Source organism: Ascidiella aspersa, chromosome 8, assembly GCF_963924565.1.
Source record: "Ascidiella aspersa chromosome 8, kaAscAspe10.2, whole genome shotgun sequence".
NCBI lineage: Eukaryota > Metazoa > Chordata > Ascidiacea > Phlebobranchia > Ascidiidae > Ascidiella > Ascidiella aspersa.
The window spans coordinates 26,544,242-26,571,193 of record NC_139454.1 but is presented as its reverse complement, the minus strand read 5'-3'; the positions used below and the strand labels follow the sequence as shown (position 1 = coordinate 26,571,193).

Sequence of the window (26,952 nt, the reverse complement as noted above, 5' to 3'; positions counted from 1 at the left end):
CGTAATGTGACCTAAGGTAAAACAAAATTTTATTAAATAATATATAAAAAGCTAAAATTTACGAAGATGTTATTTATAAAAGAAACCATGGCTGCTACGGGTGAACAAGGCGAGAGCTGACGGCTGCTTAGTCGCTTACACGTTCCTTGTATCTGACTCCAAAGAAGCAGGCTGCTAAAAAACCTGTCCTTAACTTTTTAAACCCTAGACACTTCACTCAGTTGATATTTCTCGTTAAGTAGGCTATATATTTACAAATCTCAGTAGGCTGCACACGATAAGGAAACACGATGAGAATCAATCACGAAACGCCAATTCCACAAAGTAATGTGCTGCAGAGATATAGTAGGTGTCCACGGTTGGTTGCAATAAATAAACGAACACTTTTGTACTTTGTGTGGCGTTAATGTCAATCCAGTTCCCATTATTAAAACATTTCAGTTAATAGCTTAACCAATATGCCAAACTAATATATTTATACACATAAGTATTTCATTTTATGTTATTAACTTATTACTATCAATATGAGCCCAGCGTTTAAAATCGTCCAATAGTATTTGTAAAATGATCTAATATCTGCCTTCCATAACATTTTCTGTTTCTCGTGCGGCCGCCTGTATAGAATATTGGTCCAATCTGCCTGATAGTATGTTATAACTTCGTGCTACTTTAAAGAGCATGCGAGACTTGCGTCACTTTATGACTTGCGTCACTTGACTAATTGTGTAGCAAGAAGGATTATGCTGCAGCACGCCAGTGTGCATTGGAAGATTCTCAAGTGTGCCGCCAGACTTTTAATTCCTTATTACTTATCAGTACTGCAAATATAGGCATACAATCATGTGGGACTTTAATACACACTATTAACTAATTGATAGTAGAAGGGTATTTAACTACTGTCATTTTCTGAGGCTGATTGACAAAAATATAATTGTATTTGATGCCAACTTGAAGGGTGTCAACTTCGAGAGGAGCCTAATGGCAGGTGCCAATCTGCGCGTCGCCACCGTCAAGAACTCAAACCTGAAGAACCGCGACCTGAGAGGCGCCGTATTGGCCGGGACAGATTTGGAGGTGGGTTGTGTGTTAAACCCACATTTCAGCTACACCGCGGAAAGTCGGTCTTTTGAGCAAGTTTTCGACAAGCGACATATGGCCGCTCATCTTCTTCTAACGATTGCTTACTTATGGGGTATTGACCCCTCTGAGCCTTCCTCCAGTAGGTGGAGTCTCGCTTCCAGTGCGTTCTGGCCTTGACCAGGAACCATAGCGACCCCGACAACGAGGGCGAACGAGGTGATGTGTGATACCGATACAGAATAATGCATTTTACAGGGGCATTTATAAAAATGTTGTTAAAGGTTGAACCGGCCTGTTGAAGTGTTTTCAAAATATTGATAATATTAATCAAAATTTCTAATTATTGCCACACTATGAGTTATGATATGAAGTTATAGGCTTACACAAATATGTAGTAAAGAGACAGGGGCGCCCGCAGAAAATTTTCCAGGGGGGGGCAATCAGGGGCGTAACCAGAAAATCTAAAAAGGGGTCCTGAATTTTTAACTTAGGGAATTCCCCTATTTTTCGCCTGATGTTAATTAATAATGACGTCTTTAAAACAGTGAAAGTATGACGTCATAGAATGGTGATTGCAAGACGTGATAGAAAAAAACCAGAAACACCAACTACGTCCAGCAAAAGCGAGCACGTGCGTCGTCGACAATCCTGTCAGGCGCCAGCTGCGAAATCACGGTGTACAATCGTTAACTTTAAGGAAAAAAACAAATCAAGACCTTAAAGTATGTGTGTTTAATTGTGGTAGAATCATACATAATTCTATCAGCAGCGCAGTTTTCCATGAACGGAACTAGCGCTAAATTACAAGCAAGCCTTTCACCACGTGCAATACTAAACGAAGATCGTTTTTACCGGGTGTTATTATGCCACGATTGGCGCAACATCTGCGCCGAGCTGTGTACCAAGTCAGCTAAATTACAAGCTGTGGTTGAGGGGAAATAAGTCATGTACATTGCACACTTAGCACGTGTTCTTATAGAGTATGCATAAAGAGCATAATTTTGCGTTAACTATCATTACTTAAAAATTTATACTTTAAAACGCGAACGACAGTCACCATTATACCTCCTTTTAAGAATCTGCTTCATTTAAACAAATGTCGATGTTACACCAACATCGGATATTAGCGCAGAGACCGAACAGCGAGAAACATACTGCGTATAAAAATAAATAAGGTTTGACGTAGCGTTGTCAATTGTCGAATACTTGCTAATCACTAATCAGTCAACCTAAACCAGCGCTTCTCAACCAGTGGGGGCCACAAGAACATTTGAGGTGGGCCGCAGACCAATTTAAAAAGCTAGATTTAGTTTCATTTGTGTCATTATATTTCATTTTAAAGGAATAATGGTTTGGGAGGAATTAAAAAGGAATGTAAATTTATTGTTCAGCCGCAAGTATCTCACTAATGCACGGTTGATTAAATAATCTGTTTTGAAATATGTTCTGCTGTGTTTTGTTCTAAACCTATTTAAAAGTTTTTTCTTTCATAAAAATTCTATTGGGCCACAGAATTTTTTTGCAAGGTAAATGGGCCACGAAAGAAAAAAGGTTGAGAACCACTGACCTAAACAAATAAGGAAAGAGAAAAACTATCCAGCGTTTACGGTCGACCAAACAAAAGACGAAAAACGGCGTTTTGCGCTCGATTTTGGCTTCGCATTAGATTAAGACATTAGATTAACAGTTTGCTAAACCATGAAAAAACGAACCAAAAACGATAATATCACTTACAAAGATGGGTGGTAAGAACTCCTGCCCCCACTGGGGGCAATGGATAGTGTATATTATTTTTAACCTTCATAAGTAATACATATTACACTTAAAAATAATACTAATAATCACATTTTGAAATTTCAAGGGGGGGGGGGGGGGGGGCAAGTGCTCATATTTTCCAGTTAAGCTTTGGCCGTCCCTTAAAAGTCTTACATAGAATCGTGCTTCTCGACCAAGAATTTAAAATTGAACAAATAAACTACTTTTTGCAAACTAACGTTAAACACAATAATAGCCTTTTGACCTTTTAGAAAAAAAACTGTTACTAGTAACGCAACGTAATGTGACCTAAGGTAAAACAAAATTTTAATAAATAATATATAAAAAGCTAAAATTTACGAAGATGTTTTTTAGAAAAGAAACAGTGGCTGTGTAGGGGACGTACTTATTATTTGTTGTTATTATTTGAACCCAACTAAACTGAACACAACTGGACAAATGGCTCAACTTATTCAACAAAAATAACGGACAAAAGTTAATATGCTGGACTGTTACGACTGTGCATGGACCTTAAGCTATTCCTGTAAGTTGATTGCCGTTCTGATGTTTTCCAATAAACTCAGATACGTTTAATTCATTGCTGTGGCTAACCTGTTGAACTCGCAACCTTCAACCTTTTAAGCAGGTGCGGGCAACGTGCGGCCCTTTTCCATTTTTTGTGCGGCGCTTTACCTTCTTCCAGCTATTTTTTCCTAAATAAGGCTATGAGTGTGCGCGATGTTGCGACTTTTGCTCTTTGAGTTTCCTGTTTGAAGTGCGATGTGACCCATGGGTAGGGCTACCATATTTTCAGCACTCAAAAAGAGGACATTTTTTTTCCTGTAAATAAAACGAAAATATAATTGTTACGTTAGAGAAAAACGTGCCATATATCAACACCTTTTTTAGCCGCATCCCCCTTTGGTAATTTTCCTATAAAACTGAAAACAGTGAAGTATGTTCCGCGCGAAAAAATCGGATTTAATTGGTTGAATTGGCGCTAAACTGTAAATTCAGGAGGCTTTTCGCATTGGTCACACAACAAATTGCTCGTGCACGAGGTGATTTTGACAAACGTTGTGAGGGCATTTACTTTATAGTTGTAAGGCTGTGATGTCGAGCGCAAGTAAAAAAGTCAAGCGCAAAAATTCACGCAAAAAATTTTAAGCCCCCTGTTGCTAGCCTGTTATCTAATTATATAAAATGGATAAAAAATAGTTCAAACGGTTGATGACTTTTATCGTTTATCTATAAGTTAGCAAAATTATAATTAAATAGGGCCGTTATACCTCCGATGATATGAAAACATTCAATGGCGCTCAAACTGACTTTGTGCTAAAAAAAGTTAACAATTAGAAAACAGAAGATTCGCAGTTTGAATGTTTAGGTTGGCAAAAACAGAGTTTGTACAGCGCTGTAGGAGTGGTGTACAGCCAAACATTAGAATCGTTGCGAAAAAAATAAATAATAACTTAGGAGCTCGCGCCCCCTAAAAGTTGCTTGGAGCCCCCCGATTAAGAACCGCTGCTATAGTCTAACTAGACACGTGTCTGTATGAAATAAGAACATAGCCTACCATACAGTAACACTGATAGTAGGCTAGGCCTACAAAATTCACACCTTTGCTTTATTAATGGGCCTTTTTAAAAGTGAGGTAAAACCAGCAATTCAGCATGTTTCATGGCTACAGTATTTTTGGAAATAAATACAACGTCTCGCCTAAAAGTCTTGTCAAAATTATAAGCAAATAACTCGAATGGCGAAAAAAGGGGACATTTGGACATTTTTGAGCGTCCTCGGAGGACCATTTAGTTTTCTTGAGAAAAGAGGACAAATCCTCCCAAAAGAGGAAATATGGTAGGCCTACCCATGGGCTACCCTAATGCAGTTGAACTCGAATGGGAAGCATCTATTACAAAACAATCTTCCTTCACAAAGTTTTACTTGTGTCACTTTGTTATGATGAAGAATTGTTTTGCAACAATTACACAGTCGAGTACCGTCAAGGTGTAACAGACTTTTGCCACGCATATTGACTGAGATGTTATGTAACAGCTGGTTTTAAATTATGGCTGTTAATTAAATTGTACTGAGCCGAACCGCACGAGAAAGGCGTCATCGATATTGTAGAAAAAGTTATTTCCGAATCCAAGTAGACAGCACTGACAAAACTACCGTAGTTGCAGCCTAGTAGCCCATTAGTTTTTCTTGTAAAGGCTAAAAAAAAAAAATATGAATTAGTGTTTATTTGATGTGCGGCCCTCCTATAGGCATTACATTTCCTTACTGGCCCTTGTGGTGAAAAGGTTGCCCGCCCCTGCTTTAAACAAATGGAGTCGGATTGAACTTAGCCTAACACGCTTCAGTCTATCAACAAATTTCAGTTTATCCCGGCAGCTGCTACGGGTGAACAAGGCGAGAGCCGACGGCTGCTTAGTCGCTTACACGTTCCTTGTATCTGACTCCAAAGAAGCAGACTGCTAAAAAAACCTGTCCATAACTTCTTAAACCCTAGACACTTTACTTAGTTGATATTGCTCGTTGATTATATATTCACAAATATCAGTAAGCTACACACGATAAGGAAACACGGTAAGAATCAATCACGAAACGCCAATCCCACTCGCCTGGGCGTTGGTCACACCTCAGTGGTCACTAGTCACGTGTATAGTGACGTCAAGTTGGTCAGCGCAGTGGTAAATTAGAAAAAAAAAGGCAAATTCTTATTTTGGAATATAAATGTAAAAAAATGTTTTAAATATTCCAGATGAGTCAAGTATATGTTAGTGTTATATTTAGTAATCTGTTTTCTTATTTAATGTAAAAGTTATAAGATAATAACAACAAATTTTGATTCAATTTTAGCATAAAATACTTACTAGATAGGTGTGAACGTTCTGCACGGCTTACTCGTCATGCATGAATGCGCCAAGGTTGCTAACCAAAATAAATAAGTTCGTCACATGACGGAAATAAATAAACGTTTCAGTTGTTAGTTTTGTTCGTCAGTTTGCTTTTAGACTAGTCTGTGAAAATCTATAGAAATTAAAGTTTCTGATTCATGTTCGAACAAAAAAATTATAAAAACATAGTTAGATGCTAAGCCCTAAGCCTGAGTCACAGTGCATTAAAATTTGTGTTAAAAAGTCAACCTCAAGTAGTTTCTGTTAATATTAATAATAACTATATTTTTTTGTATTGTAAAAGCTTTGCAGTATTAATGTTATGAGAATATTTGGCTTTGACTGCTTAGCCCCTCAACTCTCACAAGATGTCAACCCCTTGTCCGGGGTTTATTCGTGGAAGCCTCACCCAAGTCAAGCTGTGAACCCTTCGCAACGCAGCCAGCACACAGTGGTACAATGTGGAGATTACTTCTACCTTTATGGCGGCAGGGGTGTGAAGGGAACACACCAGGACCTTTGGAAGTTTTCAAGCGATGACCATATTTGGAGTGAAGTTATCACGGAAGGTAGCCATCCACCACCGCTCGAAGGCCACACTGTTGTTGAGCACAAAGCTAAACTCTACTTTTTTGGAGGAGAATTGAGTTTTGCAAGCGCAGATGAAGTTCCCTTGTGGATATTTGATCCTGAAACTTGCATCTGGACAAAAAAGTTTGAAGCACAAGTGGCACCCTCGGCAAGGCGTGAACATGTGGCCGTCGTTTACGACAACCAAATGTGCCTTCATGGTGGGTACATTGACTTGAAAGGGCCAAGCGATGAATTGTGGATGTACGATATGGAGCAAGATACTTGGGATAATGTTGAGTTTGTGGCAAGCGATACAAATCCTATGGGCAGATACAAACATGCGGCTTGTGTGTATGAGAACTACATGTGGATGTGTGGGGGCCTCATGGGGGTGAGCGAGCGAAACCAAATGCAGGTTTGGACGTGGGATTTCTCCACTTATTCCTGGTGTCACATTCGTTCTAAGGGAGCCCCTTGGCAGTTGTATAACCACGCGATTTGTCAGATTTCAGGAACAGTGTTTGTGTTTGGAGGAAGTCGGGAATATGACGATACTTCGTCAAAGTTGTGGAAAGTTGCACTTAGTGATACTGCCTGGTCACCTCAGCAAACCTGGCATTCATGTGTCTTTTACGACAAAGTACGACCATCACCTTGTGCTAACCATTGCCTTGTGACCCTTCCGAGTAATAAAACTTACAATGAAAAAGAGGCCAAACTTTTTTCAAATATTTCTAGGTATATACCACTGAAGAGAAAACACTCAAGTAAAGATGTTTCTTACTTGAAGGCCCCAGACTCTGTCCTTCCAACGAAAGTGGTTTTGAAACCATCTGCTGAACATGATCAATATGAGTCAAACTCAACAGCAGATTTGTTGACAAACCTTAAAGAAGTTGCTACAGAAAGTTTTCCTGAACACAATGTAACTGACACTGATTACGGTTGCAATGTAAATAAAGGGTTTGAAGACATAAAGCCTAAACCAGTGGTGTTATCCGCCCCAACGTCCAAACCAGTGTTTGTAAATGGGTTTCAGCGCAAAGGCCAAAGTATGACTGATATATTTGCAGATTTGCCAAAAGTTCAAAAAATGAAGCATTTTTCATACAACCTAAGTGAAAATGAACAATGTTGGAAAATAAATAATGCTAAAAACCCAAAGTTTCAAACTTCAAGTTTTATTGATGTTTCACTTGCAGAAGGCACCACTGTGGACCGCCATTCCACAGACATAGCAGGCAATAAAGCACTAGGTGTTCGAGTGAACAAAACGGAACTGAAAGATGCATTTTTAAAAAATGCGAGCATTTTAGAAAAGTTAGACGATTGTCTTGGTGAACCAGAAACTCAAAGTTTTTGTGCTGAAAGCATAAAGTTGGAGAGCAATTATAAAGTTTCTAGTTTGCTTCTGGTTGGGGGGAAGCTGGCAAACACCAGTGTGCATATTGAAAGGCCCATAAATATATGGGAATGTGATTTAAATCTTGATAGTAAATGATAATTTTATACATGCTTATATACAAGTTTCTAATACTGATTCAAATGTGCATATATATTGCCTTATGTATTGCTAAAGTTTCTAATATTTTTATGTTATCGTTTTTAATTATCGTTGTATAATATGCAAAATGTACAAGTGAAATTCCATCCACTTATCGTAGGGTACATTTTGAAACTGTTTTATGACATAAAATATAAAATATTGCAAATAACTCGGAACAGTACAAACTAAATTTGCTTAGAAAGGCCAAACTGATAATAAGACTGTTAACCTGAAAAACTGAAGGACCAACATAATATTTGAAGTGTGGTGGACTTAACTCTGTTTGCACGATTGCTTGTTTACTGCTTATTGCTTATCCATCCTGTCTTTTTACAACATGATGCAGTATATATTTAACTTTTTTACTGAACTTTGCAATTTAACCTTTGATTTTTTACCAGAATTCAATTTTATTGTAATAGTATTATCTTGTTATATATACACCATTGTTCCACTGATTAGTGTTTTTTGTTTATTTTGTTAGTTGGTAATGTTTACTGTGTTACACAACTATTCAAATCCACTGATTGCACACTCTAGGTTTTCATATCACAGATCTAAACTAAATGTTGTAAAATATCCTATTTCTATCAATTAAAGTGATTGTTAGGTTTATAATGAGAATATTTAACTTGGCTACCCTGACATTATATTATTGTGATTGTTTAATTTGAATTGTTTTTAACGCAATTTGATGATGTCTTGTTTATTTGCATTGCGCCAAGCTTGCCAATTGAATATACTTGACAAAAGTTAATCTGTATTGCTAATGCAGCAAGAGTTTAGCAAAAGTTATGAAGTTTATGTTACCAAGTTACTTGAATGTAAAGCAATTGAGGCAGGATTATGCATTTCAAAGGTGATTGGCACCAAGTGCGATGTACTCAGGTTTATTGTATACCACGTTCCACTCAAATCAACCACTTGGAGCCATAAATTAAACTTGACCACAAATCGCACTTTTCTGCAAACCTTGAGCTACTTCACAAATATATGTCAAACATTTACTACACCTAAAATGTTAAATAACCCCAAGTAAATTAATTTGTTAACCCTCACACTAAGCAATTCCTAAATGCGTTCAAACTATTACTCAGTTTGGTGGTAAATGATTGTCACCCTACTTGTTGGGAATAGGTGTTTTTTAGAGCTAAACAGTACTGTACATAAAAAGTTCATTAACTTGGTGTTTGCTGTTTTATTACAAGAAAAATACTATAAAATTTAATAAGAAATGAAATATATAATTTTTTTATTGTATTTAAACCGTGTAAAAATGAATAAGCTAATGAAACCCAGTGAGTCAGTTAGTAGTCTAGCGCGCATATCATGGCCACGCCCTTCTTGATCCAGTGTTTCTGCTCCTGATCGGTCGGCACCTCAACTGCGATGACGTAGTTGGTAGAATGGCCGGTGGTCGAGAGGGTTCCAGCTCTGGTGAGCGTCTTGTAGATCGGACAAACGTAGATTCCCTTGCTCGGCGTCACTCTGCAAATGCCACACTTGCTGTTGTTTTAACATTATTCAGTGTTCGAAAATTAGGGATGGCATTATTAGTGGAGCAAATACTAAAACCCAACGCATTCCCGTTATTCACAACATATTGTTATAATAAAACACTGGAATTGCAGGAACTGACGCGTTTTATGCGTCGGTTGTTTTACGAGCACAAAAGTGTTTCGCAAAGTGCCAGGAATTTCGCGCAATTACCCAGGCGTGTCTAAACCAACAGCAATGCTCGCCCTTTGTTCGACCATATTGCCCTATATCTATGTGCTACGTATGTATGCCTGTTCATATGTGCTGTATTGCCTGTTCATATGTGCATATGTGCTGTATGTGTGTCACCTGTTTGTCTCAGGCACGAGCCACATTGTCGCCATGTCAGTGTAGAGCTCCTTAGCCTTGGACTCTCCCAGCAATTGCTTGTCAGGATCCCAACGAGCTCCCTCCAAGAACAATCCCCTGATGTAGCATCCGTCCACTGGCCGCGTCTTTATCTCCTCAAAGTGATCTGTAAGAACCTGCACAACATAATAAACACTCACTTGTGACGTCACACACAAGGAGTACTTTGTGCCGTCACAGCAGCCCAACACAAGGTTTAGTGATAATAACAAAACACGGCTCGTTCATGTTTATTCAACGAGACTCAAACATCACACAACTAACATCTATCGTGAACATTACACGTGAAGCACGTGACCATGGAAATTTACAAGTTTAAATTTCCATTAGGTAATTCAAATAGCTTAGTCACGAAAACCGTTTCGTCACAATGGTTCGCGCGGCGTCATGCTATTGTGACGAGTAATGAGGCGATGATTGTTCTGTACAAACGGCCTTTGTGGTCTTGTGTAAACACTAGACTCTCAGCCTTTCACAAAAACATTGCAAAAAGTCCACTTAGTGCTTGAACAAACATGAAGTTTTAAGGTTTGTTAAAGTCCAGACCGCGGGTTACTTTTTGTTATTTTTATTCAGTTATGTCCAAAGTTTTTCTGTTCGCGTAACAACTACCTTTTTAGCGAGCCACTTTCACCCAAAAATCTAAAAACTATACATTAACACCTCAGAATGTTTGACAAATTAAACGAATTTTAAACTTTTCCTGTTGAGTGTGGCTGGCGAAGATTGCGCCAATGATATTGCGGGTCAACCCTGTGCTAAATTCTCTTAAATTATTTTAGAAAATTAAAAACTCTAAACGCTTTATAGCAACATACGCTATTATTATCTACAGAAATAAGCATCTTTAAAACTATATGCAACGAAATGTCTCCACCTTGAATCCGAAGCTGATCGTGTCGATGGAAAGAACTTCCTTCCTCGCGTAATTCTGCAGAGTTCCTGTGAGGAAAGCTTGCGGGAAGAAGAACCCTGAGATCCAGAACACGACCGGGACTCCGTGGTCGATCCAATGCTGGATGAACTTCATGCGGTGCAACAAATCCTCAACCCAAGATGCGAGCGGCTTCAGCGACGGGTAAGCCTGGAAAGAAGGATAAAGTAAATTCACGCCAATACTGAAGTTAAGAAATGTAGTTAGGCAGTAATTTGGAACAATAACCTAGTTAATGGAGGGAGGTTTAAGGTATTTTGACCCGGTCAGCGGGAGAACAGGATAAGACAGGCCTGTACTGAAAATAGCACAAGATCGCGAACAAAAAAAAAACCTTTGACGCTGACGGACTAAAGTTATTTTGAGCCCGCTGCAGCAAACTTCAACAAAGCCTTGGATTGTTTTGCAATGCTGACATTATGAAAAATACACGCGCAAGTCCTCACTTATGGCTGAACCGAAAATGTTATTCCATTGGGGTCTTGTGTTGTGCAGTGTCAACGTAATTCCTCGGTTAACTTACCTTTCCCGACCACAGAGCTGGAACTTCGTTGATGTACAAACTGTTGAACATCATTTCGAGCGACTCTGACATCACAACGAGCCCCTTGATCGCTTTAAGCAGACCTTGGCCCGACTGGATGATCGTGTTCAGCAGACGGTTGTACCTGGGAAGTACACGAGTGGTATTACACAAACTGCACATCTACAAGCACATAAACACACAGCCATAAGCACACAGCCACAAACACAGCAATGTGCGAACCTTATGACTTCCTGTACGATGACAGTGTTCATGGACTCCTCATACATCACCGGATACTTCTCCATCAGTTCGTCCAAAGGAACTGGTTGTGGCACCTCGGATAAGATCTTCTGCGTCACTTCTTGCACAATCTGACAACAACATACGGACTTGAAATGTTATGGAGTCACAGATTTACTACCTCACTCCACGCAACCATCATCCTATATCAATGTGGGGACGCATTGTGACGTCATACCGGTTGTTTACATTCAAACGTACCTCTTCGCTTGATCTTCCCGAAGCAGACGAGGTCTTTGGTTGGAGGTGAATGAGCGCGTTTAGAGTGGCGAAGCTCTCGTTTTGCGCGAAGGTTATGTTTGCGTTGTCGTGCATTCCAAATATTTCCGGCGTGTCGTTGATCGGGAGGGTTCTTATGTATTGGATGTAACCCTACAATGCAAGGAATAATTACACACCACAACCTACTGAGAATGAACTCAGTGTTTCACCCACGTTGTTGTCGCAGTCGGTGTCTATCTGCTTGTACATTCCACTTGGTGAGTACTTATAGTCGATACGAAGCACTGACCAGCTGTAGAAGTCGGACAGAATGTTCATCAAACACCTTCGATCCCAATCATCTGTCACCCGACCTCCGTAGTTGATGTGGCCAGCAGTGTAAGTCAAGCACTGTGCAAGATAAAACTTAAGTCAAGCACTGTGCAAGATAAAACTTAAGTCAAGTTGTGAGCTGGTTCAAGCAACTGATTGGAGGTTTACCTTGAACGGAATGTCTTCATATTCGTCGAGGAACATCCTCAGTTGTGAGATGCAGATTCTCAAGTCTCCTGTGGTAAACTCGTAAGGAATGTTGAAACCAAGAGGTCCAAACTTGCGCCTCTCTAGCCCCACCCCGTGGAACAAGCACAGCGAGAAAAGAAGAGATTTGAACTCGGATGCCTGGAGGTCAAACCAAGGTCATAACCAACAGCAGAATACTTAACCAATTAATTCCAAAACAAAAAAACAATTAATTCCAAACAAAGATGGTTGAGGCAACACTCTCACCAAACATAAGACACCAACATACAACGTTTCAAAGTGACGACCAAGCTCACTTCTCATGTTTTATGTTCTAACCTTGCTGCACGAGTTGAGGAAGTCGTCGTTTTGTTGCATGTAAGCCCTCAGCAAGTTGGCCTTGATGCCCCTCGGAGGTTCAATCGTCATCTTACTCCCGTTCTGCAGGATAGCAACCGGGAACTGGTTGCTAGGCATTGACGTCAGCCACAACCGGAAGTCGCGGTGCACCTGGGCGAATGGGAGCAGCGTAAGAACACGAATAAAGTTTAACAGAATCTTCACTATGTCAAACAACGAACAAACACAGACCAATTATAATGTTGGATCACTGCTGCCTCTGACATTCAATACCAGCGGACACTCGATTATAGCTACCGTGTATATGAGTGTGATTAGAAGTATGTCCCACAGCAGCATTAACGTAAAGGAGTTAACCTTTACCTTGTCGGGGTCGATTTGTTCGATGAGTCGCTCCAGGCTCGGCATCCAACTTGGGGCGAGATGACAGTTCTGGAAGAAGACCCACTTACCCCGGTCCATAGCACTCCGTATCAACGCCTCAGCTCGGGGACCCTGCGTGAAAAGGGGATCGGGTTACCCTGGCGCAGTATAACAGTATCTTTTGTTTTACATACTATATATTAAATTGCGTAAAAAATGTGAAAGAAAACACTTGTTTACGTCTAATGTGAGTGTTATAGCGTTTGTAGTGCGTCAAACACGGCTTTATTATTGCTGAAACAAAAGCATTATAGACATATTCCTTAATGTATACGTTCAGCTAACATTTATTCCAAAACTACAAGTGTGAGTAGAACCTGTCCCTGTCCGAGTGAAATTGCCGACAGCTTCTTTGAGAACCTCATTTCTTCAGCAAACTTGTACAGGTCAGCTGCGGGGTCTGTTCCTGCGCTGAGCACGAATATGAGCGGAGTTACCGGCGACGATTCCTTGAACACAGTGGAGAGGTCGCTCGCCTGTGGCTCGATGAACCGCTGGCCCATGTAAGTCGCCACGTAATCCTGCATCGCGTTCGTCACCTGGGAGTGGTACGGGTTAATGTGTGTTGCGCAATCTACCCTGTACATTGCGCAATCTCTCCTGTGTGCTTTACGCAACCACCTGTATAAACCGATTAAAAATTTACGTATAGTGACGTCATAGTGACGCAACCCACCACGTCAGCCCTCATGCAGCGAAGAACGATGATCCTCTGGAAGTCGTTGATGACGTCAGCCCACTCCCCCGGCATTTTCTCGCGATGGGGTTCAACCGAGTCGAAGATGCGCTTGAATCCTTCCAAGTTGTTTTTGAAATCTTTCGCGAAGTTGGAGAACTTGGGCTGCGGTATCGAAGCGGGGGGTTACCCGGTGTTTCACAGCAACTGTAGTTTTTGTTAAATTCTCACCAAAGCAGCAAGCATAAGGATCTCGCCCCATGAGCGGTCCGATATCCAATCAGGGGAAGGGTTGGGTAGTTTATCGGGGACGGTGGTTCCCCCAGCCAGCAACCAGCGCCACTCGTCGGCGTCAATTTGGTTTTCGTTCATTTGGATTCGAATCTGTGGACGACAAACATAATCCTGCCAAACCAATGTTGTGATGCAGACACCAGCTACTTACTAATTGGCTCACGATATAAGTCATAGTGGAACGCCATTCCAACGCTCTTTCGTGGTCATTGAAATTTAACAATGAAAATACTCTACAGCAAACACTGAAGATGTTGTACCCCTCTAACGTCTAACCAACAAAAAAGTTTTCTTTCATGATTAAAAGCCATTAAAGGATCTTTTTAGTTTTCTTTATCTTGGTGCTCTTTCATGTACTCTGATTTTAATATAATGAGCTGCAATAAAATTTTTTACAGTGTTTATATCAACCCGCCATAATTTTTACTCACGCAAAGCAGGAAGGCGAACATGAGCTTGTGTCGCTCGAACAAGGAACGGCAGACGTTTGAGTAGAGACTGAAAGTGTTGTACTCGTTGATGTTCACAATACGCTTCTCGATCGTGTCTGGAAACAACAAAAGTAAAATAAAACAACTGTGTTCAACCGCTGTAAGCCTTAGCCGATTGTACTCCTCATAAATTGTCAATTTTTAGTCGCTTCGGTTAAGGCTGGGTTAAAGCAACTTTGCGAGTTAAACCATGCCTGGTAATTTGTAACTACTGCAGTTGCTTCTTGTGCTAATTAAACATGCTTTGTGCGTTTAGCTATAGGACCAAAGTGTGACCTGCTCTCTCTGCGTTTGCAATGCTGTTGAGGAATATCCCGACGAACCACTCGAGTGAGTACTGGTACATTGGGTCGATGTTGGCCAGGTCCGACACACAGAAGAACAGGATCTGGGTTCGGACAGCTACAGGAATGTACTGCGACCTCGTAACATCGATGTCCTTCTCTGTCTGCTCGGCGATCACAACTTTCGCCTGGCAACAACAATAAGCAACATTAAGCAACAAACGATGACAACAACTCTTCAACTAGTTTTCAATAAAATGAAATATAACACCTTGTCATTCTTAATGCTCTACTTTTTGGCATTTTAGTTGCTTTTATTTCCACTTTGACCTGATAAAGCACGGTTGTAAGAAAGCTTTGTCTTTATAGTGCCACCTGATTACGCTTTTTAGGAAATATAACAAACATGAAAATAATGATACAAACAAAGTTGTTCTGACCTTGATCTCCCCTGCTTTGACCTTGGACTGCTCGAGCACCTCGATGAGTTCCACGTTGTCGACGGGATTCCCCTCAGTAGCGCTGAGTCGGTACAAGATCTGATCTTCAATCTCCTTCAACTCTCCTTTCATCTTCGCGTTCGTCACGATCAGCTGATTCTTCGCCTCCTCGAGGTCAGGGCGCTCTTCCGCCACCACGCGGCCCAATAACTGGTCCTGGAGACCGCTAGAGGGGAGTAGAGGGCAAGTTAATATTAAAGCATCACGAAACAAGTTGTCACTGTTTCAGGCGGATTTCAAGCGATTCACTCAACAACCTGGAGTAAGTGGAAGGCAAAGATTAAATAAATATTAAAATGTTACAGGAAGCTTCTAGTTTGTTGGTCAACCTGAATCCTGTTTGTACGAGAAACACGTGGCACACTTTACCTCCAAACGGTGCTGCGTGTTTCTAGGGTTGCTACTTATTTGGGGAATTTAATCACGAAACTAAGTTATTTGCGTTTATATTCAACCTTGGTGCGAGTGTGAAGTTGACGATGGTGACCTTGACAGCGACCTCTGGTGTGTAATGTGGGTTTGGGAGCTTTGTCGTGATGTAGAGCTTAAAGTCGTCGTGGTAGGGAATCACCGCGTCGCCCAACTTTATCACGGTTCCTCCTTGTTGCTTGAAAGTCTGTAGCAAGGTGCGAGGTTTAAGAGGAGCTACAACCACACGATTCAATATGGCTGTCAGTACTTTGCAAAACTATTCTTCGTGTCAATGCATATGCAAGAAATAGTGGAGACATCGTTTTGTTGCTGTCTTATTATACCAAGCGTAGTTTCGCCTGAAGCTAATGTTAAGCGTAGTTCACCTGCTTGAGAAGGATTGGTTCGAGGGCTGGATCCAGTTCCTCCAGGACATTCTCGAGAATCATCGGCTTTCCAAACCTCACAGCGTTCTCAAGACTCCGCAGGAAATCTCGGTCGGTGAGTTTGATCGTGTCAAGTCCGTTGTCCTTCTCCATGCTCTTCACCCACTTGTTCGCCTGCAAAGCACTTGCTATTGAGATATATGACGTATACTTCTCAGAAACCAAGGCTTGTTGAGTCTGTTTAAGCGAGCATGTTTATTTTAAGTTAAGCCTTGCTTGTACCTAAACCCCTCTAATAGTTTACATAAAGTTGTGCAAGTGCTGACCTGCCCCTGTGGGTCGATGAACAGCGACCAGCGTTGTGAGTATTGAACGATAACCCCGTTCTCCACGCTGAGGTTGTCCCTCGGCAGCCCGTAGATCTGCCAGTTCCTTATCTTCACCGGATCTCCCAATGTACTGACAAGTGTGGGCGATTCTGTGCGTGGAACCTTGCAATCGTCCAAGTGACCTTTCCACTCGTCCAGCAAGATAGCGCGGTACTCGCCCTAAACGTAAACAACTAAAAAGAAGATGGGACAAGGAAAAATCAATCATATTGCGATTTTAGTTAAAGAAGTATTTTATATGTATTTAATTAAGGTGACGTCATACCACGACAAACACACTTTTTGTGACTCACAGTGAAAGCGCCGAGGTAGGCTACGAACCCAGCTGACACCATGACGTCACCGATGATGTTCTCGATCATGTGATTGAGTGACGTCACTGTTTCGTGCCACCTAATCTTTTCGTCAGCGAGTCCGTTGATGAGTTTGTCGGCTCTTACCAGACGCTGCTCGCACAAGTTACACTTGTTCTCAAGCTCTTCTTTCTTGTTCACGCCTAAATTTAAAAGTCAGTTCGTGATTATTTGGGTATTACGTTTACACGAAAATCTCTACATTGCTATCCAGTGGTTGTGTGTTAACTCACAGAGCGTGTATTTCTCCTGCAGAGTAGCGATTCCCTGCTGAACTTCATCCAACTTTCCTTTCGCTTCGTCAAGAATCTTCTGAGTTGAAGCCAGTTCGTTTTGAGCTTCAGCAAGTGCAGCTCTCTTCGGCGCCACCCCACGGGCAACAAAGTGGTACCTTCGAAGATAAACTTGTTTTAAGTAGATTTCTTCAGATGCTTACTGTATAATCTCACACACTCACTTGTGCATAGCCCTGACCCACTGGCAGATGGAAGTGCAGGCTTTGGACACTTTAGCGATGGCTGCCGGCATAAAGTCGTCGTTCTCTATGTAAGGTTGTATCTTCTGGATCACAGGGTCGCTGATGTTGTCCTTGTCGAACTTGAACAGCGATTCGAGGAACTACAACAGCAACAGGTTAACCCCACACACATTGTGCACATTATACACATATTGTACACATTGTACAGCAGAACCAGCCCACCTTGCCAGGATCTTGCAGCAGAGCCTTCCCAGGTTCCCAGTAATCATCGACCTTGGTCCCGATCTTCTCACCAGCGACCTTCTTCGGCTTAACAGCTTGCATGATGCAAACTGCTTCAATAACCAGCCTCACGCCAGCTGGTGGACGCATCATCGCTCGTACCTGCAACCACACCACAGTTCACACAACGTAACAACCATGACGTCACACACCACGCACCTCAGTGACGTCATTCTTGTTGAGTGACTTGAGGCTCTGTAGCGCGGCCTCTAGGGCGGGTAGAGCTTCATCCAGATCGCGTTGTGCGTCAGCTGCGATCGCTCCCGCCTTCTCCGCTTGTGCGGTCGCCTCCTCCTCTTGTTTCGTCACAACCCGCTCCGTCTCCTTGGCAACCACCTGCAACGCCATTGTTTAGTACTCGTGGATGTTATGACGTCACGCCTAGCAACGCACCGTGTCCTTGGCGATCTGCTCCATAGTAACGGCGGTCTCCTGAGCCGCATCTTCGAGAAGTGGAGCCATGGTCTCGAGCTCCTCCTGCATCTTGGCTACGTCATCAGCCGTCCTCAGCAGCTAGACACAAAATGGAGGCTCAGACCAGAAATGGCGTCGTATTTACACCGACTTACTTTGTCTAACCCTATCTTCATCCTGTCCCTGTTGGTCGTCAACTCTTTGATTTTCATCCCGATCAATTTGCTAAAAATACTCATCAACTGGAGGTATGACGTAGGCGTGACGTAATTGTGACGTGACAACTCGGCGAGGAAATTTTTTGATTGTGACGCAACAGTTTGATGCATTGTGACGCACATTTCGACCATTCCTGCGTCATAATTGTTAATATAAACATTGCGTCAACATAGCTTGAAGTTCGTTGGAGAGCAACTTAGTGATTTTGTATTTTTACTTTTTAATATCATTAGGTGTCATTAAACTTTTTTATAAACTACAGCCGTAGAGGGTTGGCTTAATCAGTTGACACATGTACTTGGTTACGCACCTTTCATAAGCGCTTGGTCCGAAGTGTTGATGTCGGTCAGCTCGTTCAAAAACATCGTCGCCACGCTCTCTAGCGCCTCGTCAGGCCACTCGCTGAACCAGTCGATCGTGCAACACGTGATCAGGGAAGGGAACATTCGAAGCCGGGCGCGGAATATCTCGCCGATCGGGCTGCAACAAGGTAACAGCAACATTGTGGGGCTGACTACAGGTTTACAACTAAAGGTTTCTTGGGTTTGTGATAAAGATGTTCAATAATATGAAATTTGAGTAAACACACAGCAACAGACCTGATACAACATTCTGCCAATTTAAAAATTAAGGCGTTCATCAGCCTTTTGTTTAGTGAACCAATAGTAAAAAAACACCCGGTGTACCAAATACTAACAACAATAATTCGCTGTATCTATGGCTTTTCTAGCTGACTCAAATACATAAAGTCGACACGAATGTAAGTTGTTGGTTTTACCTCATGCATACGACAGAGTGCATATTCGCCTTCACTCGCTTCGTGAAAGCGTTGAACAAGTTGCCCTTGGTGGGGGGAAGCCCCTGATCGAGTACTATCGGCTTCATCGCTCCGAATATATTGTCGAGGTCGTCCAACGCGTATATGTTGGGGACATCCCCAGAGTTGAGGATGTTGTTCAGGTCCTGGAAGGTAATGGTTAGGGTTAAAAAAAACCTGAAGGGTTAAAACAAACTGAAACTAAAATGCTGTGATTTTAAGTTTTCTATCGCTTGGTTTTGCATAAAAAAACTGTTCTAGTGTTATGAATGTTAAGCGTGATTTAATGTTAAATGAAAACCTCGAGGAAGGACTCGCTCTTGATCTGCGTGTCGCTGAACAGGAACGTGATTGGTTGGTTCTGGAGGCCCGCCTTCAACATACACTTCTTGATGTCTTCTCTCCACTCGGTCACTCCGTAGTTCTTGGCAAGCTCGATCTGGAACAACTCGTAGTCGGCCCTGGAACAACACGAGGATAGTGGTGTAATACATAAAGCACAGGAAAGCAAATACGTGACACATCCGAATGAAGACGACTTACATGTGTGTTGCGAGCCTGGACAAGCTCTGTCTCCCACTTCCTCCCACCCCGAGCAATAGAGCGTTGCCCAGAGGTTGCCTGATGATCCTTGAGATCCTACAAACATGTTGCACAGCATCGACGAACAACACAAGCTTCATCTGGGCCGTGTTCACCTGGTTGTAATCCTCCAAAAACTCCTCGATTATCCCAACCATCTGCAAGCAACTTTAAATTAACCTCCAGGCGAGAAATTATGGGATACTAACCCATAACAACCTTTGAATTAATATGTGTAAAAAGTTAAACCCATACACTTAATAAAACAATCTGTGGTGAGGTTCGAACTCACAACCTGAACCATTCCGGGATTATATCTTAAAAACCAAGAAAGGCCGATTTCTACCCTGAGACTTATTTTCTAGTTTTATTTGAAACACTCTAAAATATAAATTAATACAAGGTACAACTTTAGGCTGAGGTAGTTTACCTTTTGGTAGTCGTCGACGTATGAGTACAACTTCGTGTCAGAGTTTGGATTGAGAAAATCCCCGAAGATCACAGGCTTGGAGGGCAGCACTTGGTCAATGTCGAGCTAAACAAACAACACGTAATGACCAAGTGTGGAAATATCAGTACGACAATTCTCAAAGCCGGGTTCGACTCCTGGCTAAGACAACAAGCACGAAAGTATTCCAAGCAATAATCTCTGCAAATTAACAATAAAGGACATTAGCTTTCACTCACATGAAACCTCTCCTTGATCTTGGACTCTAGTTGGTCGGAGAACCAGCTTCTATCTTCTGCGCTGACCAGACGATCTTGGAAGACTCTACAGCTTTCGTGGTACCAGAGCCGCATCAGCATTTCCTTGCTCTAAGATAAACACTTGCTTGTCACAACACATTTGATCGTATCGCGTACAAGGTGCCAATTGTACAAGATATTGTATAATCTAAAGAAAAGGCCCTAATTAGCTTTACTACAATATTGATAGACGTAACGAGTTAAGAATGCCTTAAGGTGGGCAATACGTTAACTTCTTTGACCATTAAAAGCTTATAAGCCTGTTATTGTAATTGTATTATTCTACAGCCACCTTGGTTACTTGACTTCACACCAACCTCAATCTTTGTGACTTCCATCATGAGCATTCCCTGAAAGACCTTGGAAAGATCCCTCACGTTGAAAGTGTAGTGCGACTTCGCTGGCGTCGGAAGCAACTGGGTGGTTATGACGTCATAAACCTCCACTGTTGACCTCACAAGCTCCTTTGCGAGGTCGCGGATGTCTTCTGGTGCCGAAGCTGCAAAAAATGCGGGAACTTTAAATAAGTTGAGTAGGTTGGTTAATTTTCCTTAATAATCGAACTTAAATCCTTAAACTTTCAAAGTTGTTTCAAATTTGGTCAAAATATTTCTAAGCTCAACTTTTTATCTGTATTCACAAAGATTAATGTACTCACTGTTGTGCGAGATCTTACTCCTGGCTCCATCTGCAGTGCAAATAACAAGATGCCGTAAAAATTGGTAAGTTTGAAAGGTTATTTTATTTCTAAACTTGATAAGAACAACTACCTCAGACCTCAAAACCGTGCTGATGACTCTACAATTATGATATATGTACTTGTTTACTATAAACCTTTACTGAATGCAACCTCACACTTTCCTCGCTCTTGAAATAATTGAAACTCTTTCATTTAAAACATGTCGTAAGTTAACCGCCCCGCCGGTATTCGAACCACAACCCCCACCGGAACTCACACAGCCAACTGTTGACGATCGTTGAAAAAATGCGAACTTTACTTTCATCCTCGATCTCCGTGCACGTGACGTAGTTAAAGTGACGTAACAATCGAGCTGTGACGGGGTTGCGACCGCCCCCTGGTGGCCCCATCGCTCCGACAAAGGAAATGTCCACTAGAGTGCGGAATGACCCTGAAAAATGCGATGGAATTTCGTTAAATATGAAAAACTTAACTTATACAAATTAAGTTAAACGAATAAGGTATCCAGGCTTATTGTTGATTTGTCTTTTATCATATAAACCAGCTTAATTGATTGACCACTGAATTAGTCACCATCATCTGCAGAAGCCACCATCATCTGCAGAAGTAAGTTAGTTTGAACACCGCACGAATTTTAACTTTCACAGGAACGAGTTGTTTTTACTGGCAGGTGTTAGTTCACATGAACCACTTGTATCTACTCACCAATGGCTTTCCTGTCGTACCAGCCGTTGTGGTCCATCCACTGACGCAGTAGTTCTATGGGAGGTTGGGCTCCGTACTTCTCCAGCGCTGGCATGTTCAGGTCGTCGATGAAGAATACAGCGTACTTTCCCAGGGGAGGAGCGAACACCCCCTTACGACGCTTGTCAAGCTTGCCGTCGATCAAGTCCTGGACAAAATCGAAAAGCTTGAACTATCGCACATTTTAAATACAAGGTTTAAAAAGGGGTTAAAATAAAAATAACCAAATTAAAAGCAGCTGACCACTTGAACATTTGTATGTTTTGTATGTGCTGGTTGATTAAGGAAGCGATTTACCTGGGTTTGATTCGCCGAAGTTTTTGCAGAAAACATGAGGAAGTTGGGGATGTAATCTTGGGGCATCCCCTTGAGTAGTTTCTCCGCTAGGACGACAGTTTTACCGGTTCCTGTCGGTCCAACAGTGAGCACCTGAACACAAGCTTGCCACTCACAACCCAACAACATTGTCGTGTGAAAAGGAAATAACATAACCATCGTGTACCTTTATGATGCTTCGGTGTTCAAACGTTTATATTTTAAACTTGGTGCTCGTTTGAGGTTTGACCAACTTAGTTTAGACGCGATTCAAACTTTATGCCAAACTATCCATGTTTATTTCTGTTAATTCACCTGCTTCTTGTGCGTGATGAGCAGTTCGACCAGCATCGACGTCCTCACTGTGTCGATGGTTGGGACGATGATATCGGCGTATGGAGTGGCTGGAGTGATGTCGAACATTGGAGCGCTTTCCATCCAACTCTTCCAATGAACCTGGAGACAAGGATTCAAACTCAACCGAGCAACGAGTGTACGTTAGACTATCACGAATATACACCAATCGTGCGTAAAACATGCATATTTTATCTAGAAGCGTTTTTATATTGGATAAAAGATTGTTTCGCCAACCATTTCGTAATATTTGATTTTCGACGACGTATAATGCGCTAGTGTGACAAGCCTTTGGTCAGTGATGACCTCTGACCTCTTGTGACCCAGCTTTCACTACGTCATCGTCATCATCTACGTCACCAGGGTTCTTCTTGTTGGAAATCCCCGCGTCGTCGAGCTGGTAGTCGTAGACCAAACCCCCCTCGGGAAATTGCAGTTTCACCTGCATTCAACAATGGGGTTAGTAAATTGACAGTTTCCGAACATATCGTCAACAACTTACGTAACGTCATCTTACATTACGTCAGCAACTTTAGTTAAGTTAGCAACTTACGTTACGTCAGCAACTTACGTAACGTCAACTTACGTTACGTCAGTAACTTACTTAACGTCAACTTACGTTATGTTTAGCAACTTAAGCTACGTTAACAACTTACGTAACTTGAACTTACGTTCTCTTTAGCAACTTACGTTACGTCAGCAACTTACGTAACGTCAACTTACGTTCTCTTCAGCCATTCGTTTTCTGAGGTATTCTGAGAACTTTAGTCTTCCTTCGTTGTCGGTGGTTCCCCCGACGCTCCAAATAAGCGCGAAGAAGAACCAGGGTTCGATGAGTTCCTCGATCTTGGCGAGTTGTTCTTCCGACATCTCAGGTTCGCCCTGGATACAAGCAAGTCAGTACATGGAAAAGAAGCAGGTGAACTGCTACGATGCAGGCAACATTAAACAAGCAAGCATGCGTTCAACAGTGGGGTGCATCTAACAAGAAGTTGTAATTACATTAGCCCTAATTAAAGAGTTGTACGAGTTGTACTATCATGCTTTTTATGTCCAGTCATGCTTTTTATGGCCATTCATGCTTTTTGTGTCAAGTCATGCTTTTTGTGTCAAGTCATGCTTTTTATGGCCAGTCATGCCTTTTGTGCCAAGTCATGCTTTTTATGTCCAGTCATGCTTTTGATGCCAAGTCATGCTTTTTGTGTCAAGTCATGCCTTTTATGGCCAGTCATGATTTTTGTGCCGAGTCATGATTTTTGTGCCAATTCATGTTTTAGTGTCATGTCATGCTCTTGTATCACAAGCCTTACTCACGATTGTCAGGTATTTAGCGAATCTGGAATCCTTCTGAGCTTTCTGACGCAAAGCAGCCGAACCCTGGGTTAATGCGTTGGAAATATATTTATTATTGAACTCCCTGTTTACATCTGATAGATCCATAAACACACAAAAACCATAATATAGAAAAGAGAAATAGTTAGGGTTACACAAACAATTAGCTTGTGTTTAGCAAGATAAAGAATATGCTCCAAGTGAAATGTTGTTTCAAACACTGACTTTCGGTGTTGGTATTCTTTGAATGATGCCTTATATAAGAATTCAAACGAAAGTGCAAAATGTCGACTTACATTCACAAGTTGAACTTCCATTAACTTACCTCTTTTGGTATGAGCGGAGCGAAGAAACAATCCAAATAGTTGAGTAGGCTGAATGTGAGGTTTGCGTCTACCGAAGCAACGATCTCCCGCATGTTTTTGCGCACGAACCTCACTGACGGCTAAAAATATGTATCCATAATGGGGGTAAAGCTACACAGAAACTTAAACAAGACAACCCGCACCTCCAAGTAGGTGTCGAACAGCGACTGAAGCTTGTCAACATAAGGAAGTATGACGTCAGGAATCCGTTTGAGCCAGCAAAACACGAAAGGAGCGAGTCCAATGTATCCCGGCTCGAGGTAAACCATCCCGCATCTGGAAACAGTGGCTGGCGAGGCTACTGCGAGGTCGGCCACCTACAACAAGTAAGCATATGACAGACCAAAGTGCGTTGCCAAAATGTTTATTTCCTATTGATAACAAAGTTCGCACCTCAAACATCATCGTCATGTGAGAAGTGAGTTTGATGATTTCTCCGCTGCTCAAGCAAAGCTTCTTGTTGTCGTCAAGAACAGTGTTCATATTCTCGATCCAAACCGCGTCAACCGGTCCATCGAACATGTACCTGCAATGACCAAGTGTTAACTAGTACCTGCAATGACCAAGTGTTAACTAGTACCTGCAATGACCAAGTGTTAACAAGTACCTTCAATGACCAAGTGTTAAACAAGTACCTGCCATGACCAAGTGTTAACAAGTACCTACAATGACCAAGTGTTAACTAGTACCTACAATGACTAAGTGTTAAACAACCACCTACAATGACTAAGTGTTAACAAGTACCTACAATGACCAAGTGTTAAACAACCACCTACAATGACCAAGTGTTAAACAAGTACCTACAATGACCAAGTGTTAAACAAGTACCTACAATGACCAAGTGTTAAACAAGTACCTACAATGACCAAGTGTTAAACAAGTACCTACAATGACCAAGTGTTAAACAAGTACCTACAATGACCAAGTGTTAAACAACCACCTACAATGACCAAGTATTAACTAGTACCTACAATGACCAAGTGTTAACATTCACCTACAATAACCAAGTGTTAACAAGTACCTACAATGACCAAGTGTTAACTAGTACCTGCAATGACCAAGTGTTAACAAGTACCTGCCATGACCAAGTGTTAAACAACCACCTACAATGACCAAGTGTTAAACAAGGACCTGCCATGACCAAGTGTTAAACAACCACCTACAATGACCAAGTGCTAAACAAGTACCTGCCATGACCAAGTGTTAAACAACCACCTACAATGACCAAGTGTCAACATGTACCTACAATGACCAAGTGTTAACAAGTACCTACAATGACCAAGTGTTAAACAACCACCTACAATGACCAAGTGTTAACAAGTACCTACAATGACCAAGTGTTAACATATACCTGCAATGACCGAGTGTTACCAAGTACTTACAATGACCAAGTGTTAAACAACCACCTTCAATGACCAAGTGTTAACAAGTACCTACAATGACCAAGTGTTAACATATACCTGCAATGACCGAGTGTTACCAAGTACCTACAATGACCAAGTGTTAACAAGCACCTACAATGACGAAGTGTTAACAAGTACCTACAATGACCAAGTGTTAACAAGTACCTACAATGACCAAGTGTTAAACAAGTACCTTCAATGACCAAGTGTTAAACAAGTACCTGTCATGACCAAGTGTTAAACATCCACCTACAATGACCAAGTGCTAAACAAGTACCTGCCATGACCAAGTGTTAAACAACCACCTACAATGACCAAGTGTCAACATGTACCTACAATGACCAAGTGTTAACAAGTACCTACAATGACCAAGTGTTAAACAACCACCTACAATGACCAAGTGTTAACAAGTACCTACAATGACCAAGTGTTAACATATACCTGCAATGACCGAGTGTGACCAAGTACTTACAATGACCAAGTGTTAAACAACCACCTTCAATGACCAAGTGTTAACAAGTACCTACAATGACCAAGTGTTAACATATACCTGCAATGACCGAGTGTTACCAAGTACCTACAATGACCAAGTGTTAACAAGCACCTACAATGACGAAGTGTTAACAAGTACCTACAATGACCAAGTGTTAACAAGTACCTACAATGACCAAGTGTTAAACAAGTACCTTCAATGACCAAGTGTTAAACAAGTACCTGTCATGACCAAGTGTTAAACATCCACCTACAATGACCAAGTGCTAAACAAGTACCTGCCATGACCAAGTGTTAAACAACCACCTACAATGACCAAGTGTTAACATGTACCTACAATGACCAAGTGTTAACAAGCACCTACAATGATCAATTCTTAACAAGCACCTACAATGACCAAGTGTTAACATGTACCTACAATGACCAAGTGTTAACATGTACCTACACTAATCAAGTGTTAACAAGTACCTACAATGACCAAGTGTTAACATGTACCTACAATGACCAAGTGTTAAACAAGTACCTGCCATGACCAAGTGTTAACAAGTACCTACAATGACCAAGTGTTAAACAACCACCTACAATGACCAAGTGTTAAACAAGTACCTACAATGACCAAGTGTTAAACAAGTACCTACAATGACCAAGTGTTAAACAAGTACCTACAATGACCAAGTGTTAAACAAGTACCTACAATGACCAAGTGTTAAACAAGTACCTACAATGACCAAGTGTTAAACTAGTACCTACAATGACCAAGTGTTAACATTCACCTACAATTACCAAGTGTTAACAAGTACCTACAATGACCAAGTGTTAACTAGTACCTTCAATAACCAAGTGTTAACAAGTACCTGCCATGACCAAGTGTTAAACAACCACCTACAATGACC

General features: G+C 41.5%; 2 protein-coding genes across 3 annotated transcripts in view; one reads left to right on the top strand and one right to left on the bottom strand.

Annotated features, from left to right (window-relative positions):
* The first annotated feature begins 6,045 nt into the window (after positions 1 to 6,045).
* Positions 6,046 to 8,608, top strand: LOC146137126 (uncharacterized). Its single transcript, XM_083395400.1, has one exon. It carries the CDS (start codon positions 6,061 to 6,063, stop codon positions 7,810 to 7,812), a length of 1,752 nt encoding a protein of 583 aa, XP_083251526.1. The 5' UTR covers positions 6,046 to 6,060; the 3' UTR covers positions 7,813 to 8,608.
* A 431-nt stretch (positions 8,609 to 9,039) lies between these two features.
* Positions 9,040 to 26,952, bottom strand: part of LOC146137124 (dynein axonemal heavy chain 1-like) — a 55,106-nt gene continuing 37,193 nt past the window's right edge. For both annotated transcript variants that reach the window (XM_083395535.1, XM_083395536.1), the window contains 43 exons: positions 24,558 to 24,690; positions 24,308 to 24,481; positions 24,125 to 24,244; positions 23,782 to 23,844; positions 23,191 to 23,349; positions 22,781 to 22,909; positions 22,429 to 22,569; positions 22,096 to 22,227; positions 21,760 to 21,946; positions 21,311 to 21,484; positions 20,672 to 20,853; positions 20,295 to 20,423; positions 20,038 to 20,142; positions 19,569 to 19,765; positions 19,327 to 19,486; positions 18,987 to 19,171; positions 18,519 to 18,688; positions 18,145 to 18,341; positions 17,969 to 18,088; positions 17,735 to 17,911; positions 17,516 to 17,677; positions 17,273 to 17,433; positions 17,049 to 17,206; positions 16,756 to 16,958; positions 16,400 to 16,621; positions 16,074 to 16,247; positions 15,732 to 15,892; positions 15,217 to 15,442; positions 14,769 to 14,964; positions 14,433 to 14,548; positions 13,939 to 14,091; positions 13,708 to 13,872; positions 13,349 to 13,570; positions 12,972 to 13,103; positions 12,588 to 12,758; positions 12,228 to 12,407; positions 11,961 to 12,137; positions 11,727 to 11,897; positions 11,466 to 11,596; positions 11,223 to 11,367; positions 10,643 to 10,849; positions 9,706 to 9,881; positions 9,040 to 9,345 (listed from right to left, as the gene is read on the bottom strand). In XM_083395535.1, coding sequence (XP_083251661.1) covers positions 9,165 to 9,345; positions 9,706 to 9,881; positions 10,643 to 10,849; positions 11,223 to 11,367; positions 11,466 to 11,596; positions 11,727 to 11,897; positions 11,961 to 12,137; positions 12,228 to 12,407; positions 12,588 to 12,758; positions 12,972 to 13,103; positions 13,349 to 13,570; positions 13,708 to 13,872; positions 13,939 to 14,091; positions 14,433 to 14,548; positions 14,769 to 14,964; positions 15,217 to 15,442; positions 15,732 to 15,892; positions 16,074 to 16,247; positions 16,400 to 16,621; positions 16,756 to 16,958; positions 17,049 to 17,206; positions 17,273 to 17,433; positions 17,516 to 17,677; positions 17,735 to 17,911; positions 17,969 to 18,088; positions 18,145 to 18,341; positions 18,519 to 18,688; positions 18,987 to 19,171; positions 19,327 to 19,486; positions 19,569 to 19,765; positions 20,038 to 20,142; positions 20,295 to 20,423; positions 20,672 to 20,853; positions 21,311 to 21,484; positions 21,760 to 21,946; positions 22,096 to 22,227; positions 22,429 to 22,569; positions 22,781 to 22,909; positions 23,191 to 23,349; positions 23,782 to 23,844; positions 24,125 to 24,244; positions 24,308 to 24,481; positions 24,558 to 24,690 — 7,024 coding nt within the window. In that variant the 3' untranslated portion in view covers positions 9,040 to 9,164. The remainder of the gene's footprint in view (positions 9,346 to 9,705; positions 9,882 to 10,642; positions 10,850 to 11,222; positions 11,368 to 11,465; positions 11,597 to 11,726; positions 11,898 to 11,960; positions 12,138 to 12,227; positions 12,408 to 12,587; positions 12,759 to 12,971; positions 13,104 to 13,348; positions 13,571 to 13,707; positions 13,873 to 13,938; positions 14,092 to 14,432; positions 14,549 to 14,768; positions 14,965 to 15,216; positions 15,443 to 15,731; positions 15,893 to 16,073; positions 16,248 to 16,399; positions 16,622 to 16,755; positions 16,959 to 17,048; positions 17,207 to 17,272; positions 17,434 to 17,515; positions 17,678 to 17,734; positions 17,912 to 17,968; positions 18,089 to 18,144; positions 18,342 to 18,518; positions 18,689 to 18,986; positions 19,172 to 19,326; positions 19,487 to 19,568; positions 19,766 to 20,037; positions 20,143 to 20,294; positions 20,424 to 20,671; positions 20,854 to 21,310; positions 21,485 to 21,759; positions 21,947 to 22,095; positions 22,228 to 22,428; positions 22,570 to 22,780; positions 22,910 to 23,190; positions 23,350 to 23,781; positions 23,845 to 24,124; positions 24,245 to 24,307; positions 24,482 to 24,557; positions 24,691 to 26,952) is intronic.